General features: G+C 37.9%; 1 protein-coding gene across 1 annotated transcript in view; it reads right to left on the reverse strand.

Moving 5' to 3' along the window:
* LOC123243193 (vomeronasal type-2 receptor 26-like) overlaps positions 1–17,485 on the reverse strand; it is a 34,011-nt gene that overhangs the window by 4,753 nt on the left and 11,773 nt on the right. The window contains exons 4-5 of the mRNA XM_044671387.1: positions 15,210–15,431; positions 13,958–14,084 (exon numbers count right to left, since the gene is read on the reverse strand). Coding sequence (XP_044527322.1) covers positions 13,958–14,084; positions 15,210–15,431 — 349 coding nt within the window. The remainder of the gene's footprint in view (positions 1–13,957; positions 14,085–15,209; positions 15,432–17,485) is intronic.

Consider the following 17,485-nt stretch of genomic DNA (forward strand, 5'->3'; position numbering starts at 1 on the left):
TCTGACAATCAGCTTATGTTCTGTTGCATGCATTCTATATGTGCATTTCCCTTATGATTAGTGTCTGAGTGTGAAAACCTTGCACTTATTCAAACCTAATCTTCATCTGCTGATCTTCTCTTCTTGTGAGTCTCTCAGTGATGATGTCCAAGTCACAGTGTTGTCAAAGTTCAGGTCCTTGTACAGTCTGTCAGTACAATGTCTCCTCTTGTCCTTGCACTGGTCCTGATGTCCTAATGTCTCTGGAACTCTGGATCTCTTCGGGATTTCATCTCTCTTCTCCTTTGCTGGAAACCCATCTTGTCTGTCGTCGACTTGATTGAAGAATCCCTGGATCAGGAACCAATGCATGACTGTATGATGTTATGTTAGAATTTTGTGTTGCCACAAGATTCCTTCATGAGACTTTATGCTTTCACTCGTCTTAGATGCAAATATATAATGTTTAACCTAATATTCTGTTTCTCCTTCTGCATTACTACTTTCTAATAGATTTAAGTGTTGATCTTTGTACATGAATGAGGACTTTGCTTGATCTAAATCAGTGATTAGATTGTCAAGTTCTTGATATTTATGTGTTTCTTGATGTTTTCTTGTTTGAGGCTTTTTCAAGTATAATTTCTAACTTTGAGGTTCTATTTCTATATCAGATTCTGTATCTTGTGAGTGAGACTGCTTATTTAGCTGAGACTCTGTTTCTTGCATTTCAGACTGACTTCTTGATGAGGACTTTGTTTCTCTGAGGTCTTTCTTTAGGTGTGTGTAGTGATACCAGGAATCTTTGCTCTTAATATTTACTGAAGATGGTGTTACCAAGATTATTTCATGAGGACCTAACCATTTTGGTTGTAATACTGATTTTCTTGCGAAATTTCTAATATACACTTTATCTCCAGGTTGATAATCATGAAGACTGAAGTCAAGAGGTACTCTTTGTTGTATCAGAGATAACTTTTGTAATTCATCCAATCTCTCCTTTAACAATGTGACATACTCATAGATTTTGCACTCAATCCCTAAATGTGATAGGTAATCGGTGTCTTGTGGAGCTTTTCCCATGCATGGCTGTTGACCATATAATAGTTCAAACGGTGACAAATGAGTTTGACTATTTGGTTGGCTTCTCAAATAGAAAAATGCCATAGGTAAAACATCTGGCCATTTAAGATGACTCTCTGTACATAACTTTCCAATCACTGATTTTAGAGATTGGTTAGTCCGTTCCACAGCCCCTGACAACTGCGGTCTATATATAGAACACAAGTGTCTTTTGATCCCTAACACCTGGTAGATTTGCTTTAAAATTGAATTTGCAAAATGACTACCAGAGTCAGATGAAATTACTGATGGTATAGAGAACCTTGGAACTATCTCCTTTAATAACACTTTTGCTACAAAAGCTGCATTGTTTCTTTTAGCCGGGAACGCTTCTGGCCATTTGGTCAGCTTGTCCACTATCACAAGAATGTACCTATACTGTTGACATTTAGGCATTGTGACATAGTCTATCTGTAGACACTCAAATGGTGTGAATGCTAAAGGTTTTCCTCCAAAGGCTCTTGTTTTAATTACAGCCTTGTATTGTTGACATATGAAACATTCATCACACACTCTTTTTGCTTCTGTAGTCACCCCTATTGCTATCCAGCTTTTGCGAATTGTATCTACCACTGATGTATTCTCCATTAATCTGGATGGTGATTAAAGGATCTTTCTGGTCATTGTTGTTGTGCAACAACAACCCTGTTTGAGTGTTAAAATCTAAGTTGTTAACAGTCTCGAGTGGTCCTATATGTTCAAGCCTCATTTTAAACCTGCCACAGTTTTTTCCTCTGCAGGCTGCCTGATGATCTGGCAAATCACTAGTTACTTTGTATTTAGGTTCAAAACTTTCAGCTTCGGGGTTCAGACAGAAAATTATCTCTTCCACAGGTGCTAAAGGGCTTTTTTGATTTGAGAACTGAGCCTGTAACTTTGTTACTCCCTCGTCCTCCATCTTGGTTTCAGGAATTACTTTTATGGAGACATTATTGTTCTCTCCGGCAAAACACAAGTTGATGGGCCTGGAAACTCTTTCCAAGTGATCCCCATGTCTACTTTTATTATTCGGCATAACTTCTGATCTGTTATTCGCAATAATGTATTCTTGACCTTCTAGCTCAAATTTTAACCCATTTGACACTAGATTTCTGTCAAAATTCTCCACTAACTTCTGTGGATTTGTGTTTTCCACGAGAGAAAGCTCTTTGCCATAAATGTCCTTATACATATCCTGTACAGCATTTTGCACTTCTAAATCATGTATTGATTTCCTCCTTTTTTCAAATACAGTATATTGATTATCCTCAATATTTTCCATCACTAACACATTAGCCTCATTCATGCCTCTACACTTCTTTTTCTCTAAATATTCCTTTTCTCTATGATCTGTTTTATTAATTAACCTTCATAAAGAAACTACTTTTGGTCTGCTTCCCATCTTTAAAAATTTTTCCATTTCTTCTAATGATGGTTTATCTGTTCTTTTGCAATCATGTTGGCAACAAGTTTGAGATTTTTGTACTTTGCTTGCCCAACTATTGTTAGTATATGGTTTCTTGTATGAATCTGTCTTATCTCTGGAAAAATCAATCTGCTTCCTAAATCTGCATTCCCTCAAAAGGTGACCTGCCTTGTTACAAAGATAGCATTTGGGAATTTGTTTGTTTGACCTCTTTTGCTTGTAGTAGGTGGATCTAGGTTTAGATTCTCTATCCCTAGCAATTTGCAATGCAAAATTGCGAAATTCATCTCTGTCTCTCTCTACCAGATTCTTTGAGTTCACGTTTCAAATCTCTGATGGTCCTATCCTTTTCAGAATCTAATTCCTGTTTTATTTGGTTTTCTTTTAGTCTTGACTCATGTATGTAGGTTGCATGTTTCCTGATTTCCTCTAAGGATAACTCTTCCCACTGAGGACAGCTCTGCCTGAAATATACCTGTATTGGGATACTTGCACCTTTTATGAATTGCCTTTTGATATGTGGTACAGCCTCATCTGCTCTATCTCTATTAAATCCCAATAAGTTTTCAGAATTCTCCATCAGTCTGTCTAAAAATAAGCTAGGATGTTCCTCCTCAGACTGCCTCGTCTTCTCAAATTTACACCAACCATTAGGTTTCTTTGCATGAATTTTTACAGCTTCTAACAGGTCAGATCTACATTTTACTAGTGTCCTCATGCTTTCTGGTGAACTTAAATCAATGCCAGAATGGTCTCTAGGCCAGTCCATTAATACAGGATTTGATATTGTTTCCTCAATAAACCTGGCTTTTTCACTGGGCGTAAAGAATTCCTCCAATACAAATTCAACATCCTGATACAATGGGTTAAAAAGACTGAATGTCCTTTTTAACTCTTTAGCCGCCTTGTAAGGTGAGAGAAAAAACTTGGGAAATCTTTTCCTCAGCACCTCCAAATCTTGTGCTGTAAAAGCCTTATACGTTTTCATATTTACAGCTTCACCATCTGCCCTAAACTGAGTTTGGTACACAATGGGAAACAATGTCACAGTAGCTGATGCCATTGCCCCCTCCTCAGTCTGAGTAGCCACACCAGTCTCTGTTTCAGCTTCATTTTCAGTCTGTATGCTCATGTCAACCATTGTCTTCTTCTTAGCCTTATTTTCTTTAGGAAGATACATGTTTTGTATTAGTTCTAATTGTAAGATGGTGTGTTTGTCCAATTCCTGTCCAAGTCTGATTTTATTGTTAATCTCAATCATCATCTTCAACTGATCCCTCATTAAAGACATGACATTCTCAGTATCTGTTCTTGCTCTGCCATTAACCCAAGTATAAATTTTCTTTAAAGCCAAAATTGTCTGCAGGAAAGCCACCAAAGCTACAACCACTGTTGGCAGGTAGGATAGAAACTCTACCAGTGAAATAGTTAGATATCTATAGGTGTCATATATCTTTACTAATTTCACTAGATATTCCGGTATAGTATAACACCAGAGCCTCATCACTCCCTGGGTGAATGAGTAGACAAACATTGCCAGAGTGCTCAGGATAAATGTCATCCTTACAATTCCCATTATCCTTCTTTGAAATCAACAGGTCCAAAGCCTGTCTATGCCAAAAACTGTTATAATTATGGGAGGTCTCTTGATCTATTTGAGATGGTAAATTGATGTACAGAGAGAATTAAGATGACCCTTCTCCCTTATAACAGTTGCCCAGGCAGCATCCTTCAGGTCTAAGAGGTAGATCCCTTCAGGACCCACCTGGGGTTAATTGATATGTTGATTTGGGCTCTTTAGCTAGGATAAAGCCTTGTATTCTGACTGCGATTTCTCCCTTCCCAAAACAAGCTTTGACACTGCTTTAGGAAGGTACTTTAAACTTTATATTAAACAAGAAGGATAAGGGTAAAGGATTGTGGTATAGGAGACCCTATCCTATGGTTACTAATGAAATCTCAGCTGCTAGCAAATGAAGAATCAATGTAGCTTCCCTCTGGTTCAGCCTGGCCAGGACTAAACCAGAGTAGGTAAACTGCTGGGATATCTTTGACTTCTTCTTCCATAGATCTTCAGCCTTACAGTTGAGTTATTTCCACCCTTTCCAACCTCTTCTTCATCTCCTGCCCACTTCCCGGATCCCTCCCGGGCCCTGGGAAACCTAGATATCTAGATGATGTAATTCCTAATATCTAGGGGCAGTAGACACCAAGGTGGTGGTCAGGTACAGGTTGGAACGGTATCTCAAGTACAGGAAGAGCTTGCAGAAAGATGTTTGCACCCTCTCACTCCAAGACCAGGATCCAGCGATCTCTAGCCTCAGCACAGGTCAAAGACCCAGAACTTCTTCAGGGTTCTCAACTGCCCTCCTCCTGCCTTTTGCATGACTTCCCTGGGAATATTCCATCCAACTGATTTATTTGTCAATCAAAGGTGATCTTCAAGCTCCCAGAGATTCAATATAACACAGTTCAACTCAAGAAAGACATTCAGTGTCCTTTTCTTGACTTATCTTGCCAGACAGTCTTCAGAATCTTCCTAAAACAATTCAAATGGAAGTCATTCAGTTCCCTGGCATGGAGCTAGGAGACTGTTCAGGTTTTATAGGCATACAACAGGGAGGTCAGCAGATGGCCCTGTAGATCTTCAGGTTGGTAGGCTGCCCAATACCTCTCCTCTCCCACACTTTCCTTCTAAGCCTCCTGAGCCCTGAACTAGCATTGGCAACCTGGGCATTAACCTCATCATCTCTAGGTACTTTCCCCCTGGAAAGTATACTGCCAACATAAATGAACTTATCCGTAACATTCAAAATTTCTCCATTTGACAAAATCCATGGCTCCGTGGATGGATGCTGTGGTGCTCCTCATTGGTGGAGAATGTTTTCTTCACACTAACTCTCAGGCCAAAATTAGCAAAAGAGGCAGAGCATCAATCCATGCTCTATCGTGTCTCCGTTTCAGAGGCTGAACTGAGAGCACGATCATCTGTGAACAGCAAGTTGTACACCAACTCTCCCTCCATTTTGCTCTTGGCTTATAGACTTTTCAAATTATATAATTTGCCATCAATGTGGAAGCTGACTTTGTTGCATTTTTTTTGTCCTTATTGCAGTCACCCAACAAGATAATTAAAAACATCAGCTAAAAAGCATGGGGGTAGGGGCAGCTAGGTGGCTCAGTGGATAGAGAGACAGACTTAGATTTGGGAGGTATTGGGTTCAAATCTGGCCTCAAATGACTCCTGACTGTGTGACCCTGGGCAAGTCATTTAACCCCAATTGCCTAGCCCTTAATCATTCTTCTGCCTTGGAGCCAATGCTTAGTATTGATTCTAAGATGGAAGGGAAGGCTTTAAAAATAATGGGGGCACCTTGGTGGCTCAGTGGACTGAGAGTCAAGCCTATATACAAGAAGTCCTAGGTTCAAAACTGGCCTCAGACACTTCATAACTGTGTGACCCTGAGCGAGTCACTTAACACCTATTGCCAAAACCTTACCACTTTTCTGCCTTGGAACCAATCAATTATATAGTATTGATTCTAAGATGGAAGGTAAGGATTTTTTTAAAAAAGTGTGGAGGTGGATCAAAGCATACTACCTTTCACATCTGTGTATTTATGGCTTTATTTTGGAGTTTTGGTTTTATTCGAATGTGCTCTTACAACAATGAGCAATATGGAGGTAGGTTGTATGGGGTAATGCATGTATGGCTCAGATCAAATTGTTTACTGTTTCCAGGTGGGAGGAGGGAAGGGAAGGAGGGAGATGGTTTAGATCTTATAATTTTGGAAAATGTACGTTGAAAATTATTATTACGTGTAATTGGAAAAACAAAATATCTTTGAATTTTTTGAAAAAGTCCTCACCTTCCATCTTAGAATTAATGCTGTGTATTGGTTCTAAGGCAGAAGAGAGGTAAGGGCTAGGCAATGAAGGTAAAGTGGCTTGCCCAGGGTGACTCAGCTGGGAAGGGTCTGAGCCCAGATTTGAACCCAGGATCTCCCATCCATGAAACTGGCTCTGAATCCACTGAGCCACCCAGCTTCCCCCAATATCTTTGAATTAAAAAAAAACATGGGGGGGGGGGAAGCACATAGCCCTGCTTCATTCCATTAGTGAGAGGAAAAGTCCAGAAGCATCATCCATCATCTGCTCTCTATGGCACCTGCAGTTTCCTGGGTTTCTGCTCTCCTGGCTTAATGCATATTTTCACAATTTTTCTTATACCAATTCCATGTGCAGTCTGTACATTCATCAGGTGCTGGAAGCTTATTTTTATTTCAAAATTTAATTAATTAATTAATTAAGGCTATTTTGCTATGGTTACATGATTTATGTTCTTTCTCTTCCCTCCCAAAGCCAGTGCACAATCCCACTGGGTTTTACATGTGTCATTGGAGGTTTATTTTTTTAAGGATGACTTTTACCTGGACTGACTTTTGGAGGTCACCTTGGGGTATAGATGACCATTGCTCAGCCCATCACAGTACTCTTGTTCTAATTCGCTCAAGGGGCCAATCTGTGCCTTATAAAAGCATCATCTGGCATGGCTGCATCTTTCCAGCTAGTTTAACATGCCTTTATTCATTTCCTCAAAATCAGGGTGATAATAATAGCCTCTACCTCCCAGGGATGTTGTAAGAATTAAGTGTGATGCTATTTGTAAGGCACTTCACACAGTGCCAGGCATACAGTAACTACGATACCCATGCTAATTGCTATGATTATTTATTACTATTTATGATCAGTCCTTTTAGGTGTGCAGCACCTCTCTGGGATCATTTTCTTTCAGCTCCTGTTCACTTGTGTTCGTCTGACTTCTCCAGAAGGGCAGCTGCTATGCCCATCTTCATTGTGCCTTTGCCTATCGGTCTCTATGGTTGATTTTCCATCAGAATGAGAGACTTGAAGCATCTTTCCCCTTTACACTGAATGAATTTGGCATATACTGGCCATGGTGTCTTCCCACCATCCAATTGCCTTTCTGCTCTCTGCAAACATCCTCTCCTCCCTGTAATTTCAAGTTTTGCTTTTTTTCAGACTATAATATAAAAAATGTCCTTAATGCCTTTTTTTTAGCATTCCACTCTTTCTGTCCATTTCAGTTACTTGCCAGTATGGTATTGCTTCAGCCTTATTTATTATCCAAATATCTTATAATTCTTCCCCAGGGGTCATAGGAAGCAAAGAAGGGAGGGAGGGATGAACAAAGGAAGGAGACAAGTATTTATTAAGCATCTACTATATGTCAGATACTATGCTAAGTACTTTATAGGAATTATTTTACTTGATCCTCACGACCACCCAAGAAGGTAAGAGCTATTATTTTCCCCATTTTGAAGAAACTGAGATGGACGGAAGTTAAGTTACTTTGCCAGGGTCATGCAGCTGCATATGAACTCAAGTCTTCCTGACTCTAGGACCCTTGCTCTAGCCTATGTTGGCAAAGATGTAGCATGTGTGCCCTGCTGTGCCAGAGGCAGCTGCTCTGTTCCTCCCATCTACCTGGCCCAAGGACATTTTTTGCACGCCCAGCCCCAATATCCAGCAGCCCAATACAAGCACTTTCTCTCTCCACTCTCTGGAGTAATGAGGGCGAGCTCACAGGCAGATTGAAGGTGCAGTTTGGGCATGCAATCTCTAAAAGGTTCACCAATGCTGCACCATTACTATGCTACCTATTTGTCATAGGTCCTTTCCTAAGAAAAGGCTAAATCTAAGTTCATGGTTCCATATTCTGGCAAGTCTGGAATTTTATCAGTGTACACAGTTAATGGTGTGGGGTGTCTTGTTCTTCCAGGTCAGTCACAGTAATTTGTCTATAGCTTTCAGATAGATTGTGATAATAGGAATGTCTTAATATGTAGGATGATCATTTTTAGAGCAGAGCTTATTCGCTATTCTTAGACTATCCTGCTCTAAAATATAATTTTCTCTTGTCCTCTCTCCAATTAACTTTCTAAATTTAATGTGGAATAGCATTCTTCAGTTGACTAATTTCAATGGCTAATTCAATCTTCTGTTGTAAACTGATCCTGCTATACTAATCTTTGTGATTACTCATTTAAATAGTTGATATATATGTATATATATATATGTATATATATATTTTAAACCCTTAACTTCTGTATATTGGCTCCTAGGTGGAAGAGTGGTAAGGGTGGGCAATGGGGGTCAAATGACTTGCCCAGGGTCACACAGCTAGGAAGTATCTGAGGTCGGATTTGAACCTAGGACCTCCCGTCTGTAGGCCTGACTCTCAATCCACTGAGCTACCCAGCTGCCCCCAAATAGTTGATATTTTAAACCATTCTGTGAATGGAAAATAACTGCAATTGTTAATTGCCTTTAAATGTCAACTTTTCTCTTTTATTAAATTCTTTCACTTTTAAACATAAAAAAAAATTGTCTGCAGATACTTTTATTGTTAACAGAGTTTTAATACTAAATAATATACTCTCATTCTTCATGAGAAGCCTGGAAACCAGGTTCCGATTATTTCTAAAACTCTTATCTTGCTAAGAATTTGATGAGTTCCCACATTATCAATAAATTCACAGGAAAGGGCATTTATTTTTATTCTCTTCTATCATATAAATAAATATATTTATCATATATTTATTTTTGTATTGTTGTTATGATTAATTTATTATATATAATATTTATATCTTATGTAATTATATAAATTTTATATAATTTATTTAATATATTCACATTTAATATATTTATATTACTTAATAAATATATATTATTACATATTTTATTAGTTCTTATAATTAATTTATTATTAATTTTGCATAATAAGTATATTATATATGTTCAATATAATAAAATAATAATTGTATAATACATAAATTATATAGAAAATATTAGTTGATGTTATATTATATAAATAGAGAAAAAATAACTAGAGTTTATTCTCTTCTATTAACTAGTGAGCACTTCACATCTCCTCTGGGTATCAATAGTAACTTACAAAATGCCTTTAATATCCTTGGCTCTCAAATCATGTGGAACTCCTTTAACTCTTTTATAGAAGCTAGATAGCACAGTGGATAGAGTACTATACCCGGAGTCTGGAAGACCTAAGTTCAAATACAGCCTTGGGCACTTATTAGCTATATGACTGGACAAGTTAGTCAATCTCTGTCTACCTCAGTTTCATCATAGGTAAAGGAGGAATAATAGCACCTACTTCCCAGGGTTGTTGCAAAGATAAAATGAGATAGTATTTGAAAAGTGCTTTGCAGACTTTAAAAAAACTACATAAATGCTAGATCTTATTATTTAATTACTAGTCCTCTTCATAGCTCCAGCTGCATTGTTAGTCACCAATAGAATAGAAAGACAATGTCCATATGGTGCACACTTGTGAAAGACTCAGGAAATTAATAGTAAAATTTATGTATTTAAACAAAAATGTTACAGTACAGAAACTGGTCTCCCTCCTTCCTTCCCTCCTTATTTCCTTATTTCCTTCCTTCCTTCCTCCCTCCCTTCTTCCCTTCCTTCCTTCCTTCCTTCCTTCCTTCCTTCCTTCCTTCCTTCCTCCCTCCCTCCCTCCCTTCCCTCCAGTATTACCACCAAAGTTACGTTAACATATCAGGAGTTGACTCCACTTCACTTGTCTGAAAACTTAATATTATTTTCATTCTGTGCTTCTCAATATATGTCTTCTCTTAGGTAGCATTCATAAGATAAAATTGAAAATAACTTCCTTGGAAAATCTTTTTATCCCTCTACTCTGTGTCTTACTTGGCTTCTCTATATCAGTTACAGTAGATATCTCTTCACCTTCTCTTCTAACACCTTTTGTAGTCTCTCTGTACAATTTAGTCAGTAGATTCTTAAAGATAGATATATGTCAAAAACACACATTTTTCCCCTGATTCTATATGGAAAAGCACAGATAGCACAAATTCTCCATAGTTCAAGATAGATCCCAAATAAACACTGAATCCACGCAAAGATGTGTTTCACATTAAACATTGTTTAAATTATGACTTATAATGATGATATTCTCCAACATTCTATTTGATCTCAAAAGTACAGTAATGGCATCTTCCTAGGTGATAAAATCCCTAGAAACAAGGGTTACACGTTTTCCAGTAACGTGTTTTTGAGGACCAGCTCCTTTACCGAGATATGGCCCAACCAGGGCAAAGTAAAGTGAGAGAAGCACTTCATCATTCTTGGAAGATGAACTTCTCCATATTTACTCAGATCACATTTTCTTTCTTCTCTTGTCATGTGTAATGATTAAAAATGATAAAGGCTGATATTACTAGAGAAATTAATATTTTAATTACCATGGCCATGTTGAAAAATATTAAAGCCATGTTGATAAAAATAATCGACCACGCGCCTGTAAAAAATTCAAATTGCTGCCTCCGCCATTTTCTTCCATAACTTCCCTACTCCTCTCAGTCCCCCAGGAGCCCACTCAGGGAGCAAAGAGGCCATCTCAAGCCTGCCCTCCGAATTTAAGCTGCGCTATACGTTGGTTCCCGTTCTCTGACGTAATCACGTCAGAAACTGGAAACCCATTGGATCACGGGAAATGTAGTCTCAAAGTTCCCCACATGTCCACAGGAAGTTTGTAAGATACTTTTAAATGGCATCTCCCTGAATTCCAAACACACATTTCCCACTGTGACCCCTATTGAGTTTGTTATCCACTTAAACCCTTTGGATCTAATTCTTGTCTTATCAATTCTTCTCAGTTTTGCATTTAGGAAATTAATTTTTAAACAAGTCTAATACCCTGTATCTCTCCCCAGATGTCCCAAAAGGTTACTTCCAGCCCATTAATTCAAATCTTTCTAAAGCCTATGCCCACTGATCAGGCATCTAAGTTACTATACAATCTTCGTATATTATAGACCTTTCAGAATTCATTTCAACATCCCTCTTTTCAAGTTGCTATATCAAAAACTTAATTTCATTTGATCCAGATACTGATTCCTGAGGGATTCAAGTAAGAATATGTCTTCCATAGAAAATGATGTTTTTATTCTTATCACTTTAGCCCCTTCACTAGAATTAGTCTCTTAAAAAAACAAAGATACCTTGTGACTGCACTTGGGCCCCACGAGTTTCAATGACAAATTTTTTTTAACCCTTAACTTCTGTGTATTGGCTCCTAAGTGGGCAATGGGGGTCAAGTGACTTGCCCAGGGTCACACAGCTGGGAAGTGTCTGAGGCCAGATTTGAACCCAGGATCTCCCGTCTCTAGGCCTGACTCTCAATCCACTGAGCTACCCAGCTGCCTCCTCAATGATAAATTTTTATAGTTAATTTTGAATGAAAAGAATGTGTATTGCTGCATGCTATCTGTTTCTTTTTTTCTATGAAGTGAGCCTTGCTCTCTGGGTTGTACTTTTGGTTCCATGTTCAATTTTAGGAAGTATCTAGTTGAAATCTTGTTGTTTTTATTGTTGTTTGGTCATTTCAGTTGTATCTGACTCTTTGTGACCAAAGTTGTATCTGACTCTGTGGTGTTTTCTTGGCAAAGATACTGGGGTGGTTTGTCATTTCTTTCTCCACCTCATTTTACAGATGAGGAAACCGGGCAGACGGACTCAAAGTAATTTGCCCAGGATGACAAAACTAGTAGTGTATAAGGATAGATTTGAACTCAGGAATGGTAAGGAGTCTTTCTGACTCCAGACCCTACACTACCCACTTTGCCACATTGCTGCCCTATTTGAAATCTGTTGTTATTGTTTGATCATTTCAGTCATGTCTGATTTTTCATGACCTCATTGTGCGTTTTCTTGTAAAGATACTGAAGTGGTTTGCCATTTCCTTCTCCACTCATTTTACAAATGAGGAAACTGAGGCAAACTAGGTAATATTACTTGCCCAAGGTCACACAGCTATTAAGTATCTGAGGCTGGATTTCTATTCAGGGCTTCCTGACTCTACTCCTGGCCCTTTCTCCACAGTGCCACCTAGCTTCCCTAAAACAAAGGAGAATTTTCAAGGGTGATTACCATTGTACTGTTCTTCAGTCATGTCTGACTTTTCATATTTGCAGTTTTCTTTTTTTTGGGGGGGGGGGTGGCAAACATTTTATTTTTTTCCCTTTTTTGCAGTTTTCTTGACAAAGATACTAGAGTGGTTTGCCATTTCCTTCTCCAACTCATTTTACCAATGAGGAAACAGAGGTAAACAGGGGTAAGTGACTTGTCCAGGGTCACCCAACTAGTAGATGTCTAAGATCAGATTTGAATTCCAGTGTTCTTAAATCCAAATCTAGAGCCTCGATAGGATAGGATAGGATCCAGTGTGCCACTTTGTTGCCATATTATGGAAAAATGAGTAAGAGTGAAAAAGTGTTGACTTTCTATTCACCATAATTCAGTCCCTCTGCCCTCTCATACAGAAGCCCGGAATGTGCCCCTGCGTTGAAAACCCAACACTTACACATTCTACTTTCATCTCCTGTCTTCCTCAATTAGTGATTCATTCTGTACCACTTCCACTCAAAGACCCCCTTCCCTTTGATGAGTGGCATCTCTCGGACCAAAGGCCCTCATCCTAAATGGTCTTGTCTGTACTCCACTTCTCTTCTCAGTCCCCCAGCTTATGTCCATGAAGCTCAACAATCATTCTGCGCTTTCCATTGGAAGCACTTGCTCCAGTTACTGTGCCTTAGAATAACATTCCACTGAAATGCATATTCGATGAGAAGCTGTTTAAACTGGATCTGCCCTAGAGCAGCACAACCTATAAATGCACACATACACACATATATACACGTATACATGCACACACACATATATATACATGCATGTATCTGAGCATGCAACACATAAAACTAATCACCAGCCATGTTCACCACCCAGCTAGCATTTATCCAAGCATACCCATGAGCCAAACTATTGACAGGCTTCTCCAAAACCTTGGCACCCATATTGGCCAATATCTAACATGAGAAAAAATTCACAAATAACTAGCATTGAGTTCACATCTGGCCACAGATACTCCTTAGCTGTGTGACGCTGGGCAAGTCACTTAACCTGGATTGCCTAGCCCTTGCTGTTCTTCTGTATTAGAATTGATACTAAGAAGGTAGAAGAGTTTAAAAACAGGTGGCTACTACCAATAATCAAAGGTATTTAATAAATGTTGATTGATGCGGACAAACATAGAAAGATCCCCCAAAAGGTGTTTTTCATTGGTCTGTCCTTCACATTTCCCAGACTATGCTGATATGGGTCACTTCTACCCCATTTTCCATTCCTGATTTTTTCTCATTCATTATTCATTTGTATATAACAAGCATACGTCCCAGAGGAATGTGCCCATGAATTACATGTAACCCCAAGTGTTTAGCAAAGGTATATTCTTTTCCTTCATCCTTGTGAAGAAGGGTTGCCTGGGGATTAGAAAGCAGAATTATCTGCAGACACTGACCTTAAGCAGAATTATCTGCAGACACTGACCTTTCTGATCAGAAATTTCCCCTTCTGGACACTGGGCACAGTTATAACAGCAGATAGGCACCCCTTCCTGAACAATCTTCTTAAATCCGGGGCTACAGCTCTCACTACACACAGACTTTGGAGGAATCTGAGTGATAAGGAAAAAGCGGGTATCAGGAATGTAATTTGTCATTGCAGAGAGGAAGTTATATTGTCCGTTGAGGATCAACAATGTGGTTTTGGTATAAACTAAGAAAATATGTTGAAGATGAGTTAGTGGAATTATATCTCATCTACATATTCATAAAAGTGAGTGCTACATAGGCTACATGAGAAAATAGAATATAACAGTTGTTTTGAAAACCTGGAGCCTTAGATTGTAACCACAATTTTTCATCTCTTTGAGCTTTTTAAGTGCCCTGGACCTGAGTTCCTTGACTGAAAGAAAAAAATATGAGGGGACAAACTCTTGAGATATTCTAAGGCAGTGTTGGCAATTATTTTTGAGATCGTATGCCCAAAATGCAACTTCAAGCTGCCTGTGAGACCCCTGCATTACCCCAGACAGGGAAGAGAGGAAATGCTCACATTGGGTGGCTGGACAGAGGGGCAGGGCATGCAAAAATTGTCCTTGGTTATTTCAGAGAGGGGGAATGGAGCAAAACTCTTTGGGCCACCCTACCACCCATGCCATGCCTTCACCAACACAGTCCTAAGGTGATCTCCAGATCTTAAATGATATAAGACTGTATATAATGTATATAGTAATTCCTTGGGATGATGAAATAAAGCCAGGTGAGACACCTAAAAAGCATCCAATCAATACTCATAAAAAAGGGAAGTTTTAGAAAATTTGATAATGTGAGTGAAAATAACTGTGTAATAAACACTATTGGAAACTACTCTCATGGAATTCATCTGGGAATTTCCTCAGGTCAGTAAATAAATCAGTTGACTCATATTTTTGACTCCAAAGAGATATGTGTTCAGGTTTATATATACATGCATGTATATTTATGTATATATATGCATGCAAAAGAGTTTATGTATGTGTTAAGTTGGATGCTTTGGCTTTTAAGTGATGTAAAATATTTGGAAACATCTAGAAGATTGTTTTTTTCCCCCTTTCTTATCTAGATTTTTGCTGTAACCTGAAAGGAATTAAATTCAAGGGGAAACTCACATTACTTAATGTGGCTTGTGGAGGAAACCAAATGGGTAAGATTAATTCACGTCATTGGAAATTAGAAATTGCTACTCAAGTTTTACTGACCTGTGAATTACCCCATTCTATTGAATTCCTGGATATGGTGAAATCATGTTCCAGCAGAGTCTTGGGAATAAACTGCCCAACTTTTACCAAAAGTTCAGGTTTTTGGTAGTAAACCAAGTAATTCATGATATCATATTTAGCCTCTGTGTTTCTTTGTTCATTCAAAACTATCTCTTCTCCAGCACTGTTGTTAAATTGCAGATTCCTAAGAGAAGAGTGGACCTAAATCAGAAGAGAAATTTCAGTTACTCACCCTTGCCTGAGAGTGGGGCTGGGAGGGTATCTAGGTGTCTAAATATTAAGATATCAAAATTGTGCAGAAAATAAAAAATTAAATAACTGATGTATTCATTCATTCAACAAATGTACCAAATTCCATCCTGTATATAATGTGTTTCACTAAATTATGGATATTTTTAGGTTGCCAGAACCTAATGAGCTGAGATTTAGGATATTCTTTTAAGGTAGGATATTTTATGTGTATCTGGTTTCTGATAAGCTACTTATAGGAGGATGATTCAAGGATTCATAATCATTTTTTAGATGTTAGTTATCACATGGTTATCATTCCAAACACTGACAGCTTATCCCATTTAACCTTCAGTATGTCCAAGGAAGCAACATTAAATCATATAATCCTTTGACATAATTATCTGGTTCATCTTTGTGAATGAAAAAGATTACCTTTAGATATAACTAATATTGATAAATAATTTATTTCCTTTGTAGTAGTAAGAGCTAGTTATAGCTACTAGTCAGGCTTATCAGCTAAGTTGAGCTAACCCTAGATATATTTTAGAAATTAAGTAAACTATAGAATCAGAACCTAGCTAATCATTTGGTAAACTTTGAAGCAAGAAACATATTTTGTTATAATAAGAATAGGTTAAATTAGAAACTGTCTTCTTGCTCAGCTCCTGCAACCACAAAAACCTTAAGAAAAGACTTTATCTCTCTCTGTTGCCAACACCTACAATATTTTATGACCTTATAACAAAGCTCACCCAACCCAGCTTTGGTGTATCATAAACTATGGTTATTGGACAAAATTGTTTTTGTTTAAAAATCTAATTTGCAAATCCTCAACTTCTTTATTTTTATTTAAAAAATATCACTTACCATTATTCTTTCTTCTCATTATGAACAGATCTCTGTAAATCAGCTAGGGGTCTCTGACTAAACTGGGAATCAACAGTAGACCAACTGGTTTTTTGCAATTGCTGGCATTGTATTAAATCAATTATCTCAGAAAATTGTTTCCCCTGGCTGAACAAATTGTGATATGTGATGGTGATGGAATACTATTGTGCTATCAGGAATGGTGAACTACTTGATTTCTGTAAGATTGGAAGGACCTACAAGAACTGCTGTGGAGTGAAATGAGCAGAACCAGGAGAACATTGTGGGATGATCAAATGTAATTGACTTTGTTACTAATAGCAATGAAATGATTCAAGACAATCCTGAGGGACTTATGAGAAAGAATGGTCTCCACAACAAAAGAAAGAACAGTGGGAGTAGAAATGCAGAAGAAAAACATATGATTTATCACTTATTTATATAAGTATAGGATTTGGGGTTTTGGTTTTAAAAGATACCTCAATTACAAAAATGAGCAATATGGAAATAGGTTTTGAGTGATAATACATGTATAACCCAGTGGAATTGCTTGTCAGCTCCAGGAGGGGGAAGGGAAGATGGGAGGGAGAGAACATGAATCATGTAACCATAGAAAAATACTTTAAAAAATTGTATTTAAAAAAATTGTTCCCTCTCTCCCTTCCTTTTTAGATAAGTTGGTTTTTTTTACATAAATCAACAAAAATGAATTCTAGATGAAATACTTTTGTGTTATGTTTGATATTCATATTCTGACTATTATATCTTTTGCAGAAATAGATAGTGACAAAAACGGGATGAATGCTGTATTTTGTACTACAAAAAAAGTCCAAGGAGCTTGTGAATCATCTGTAGCTTCTGCGTTTCTGAGGGATGAAATAAAAGCTGTCCTCTGCATAATATACATTTGTTACCTTGTTTAGTTGTTTGGGAATTGGGAATCTTGTTAACTTCATGGCTCACTAGATGTAATCATATTTGGAGATTTCTCAGTATATTCTTTAGGGGGGTATAGCAGTCCCAAGAGGACATAAACCTTTGAGGGAGCCCCAGAGATTAGATCCAATCCCTGAGAGAGCTAGAGATTGAGTGACAATGGTTATTGGAAAACAATTGCAATGATATTATTACCTCTAAAATGAAGACCTGAGGTTGAA

Source organism: Gracilinanus agilis, chromosome 3, assembly GCF_016433145.1.
Source record: "Gracilinanus agilis isolate LMUSP501 chromosome 3, AgileGrace, whole genome shotgun sequence".
Classification (NCBI taxonomy): domain Eukaryota; kingdom Metazoa; phylum Chordata; class Mammalia; order Didelphimorphia; family Didelphidae; genus Gracilinanus; species Gracilinanus agilis.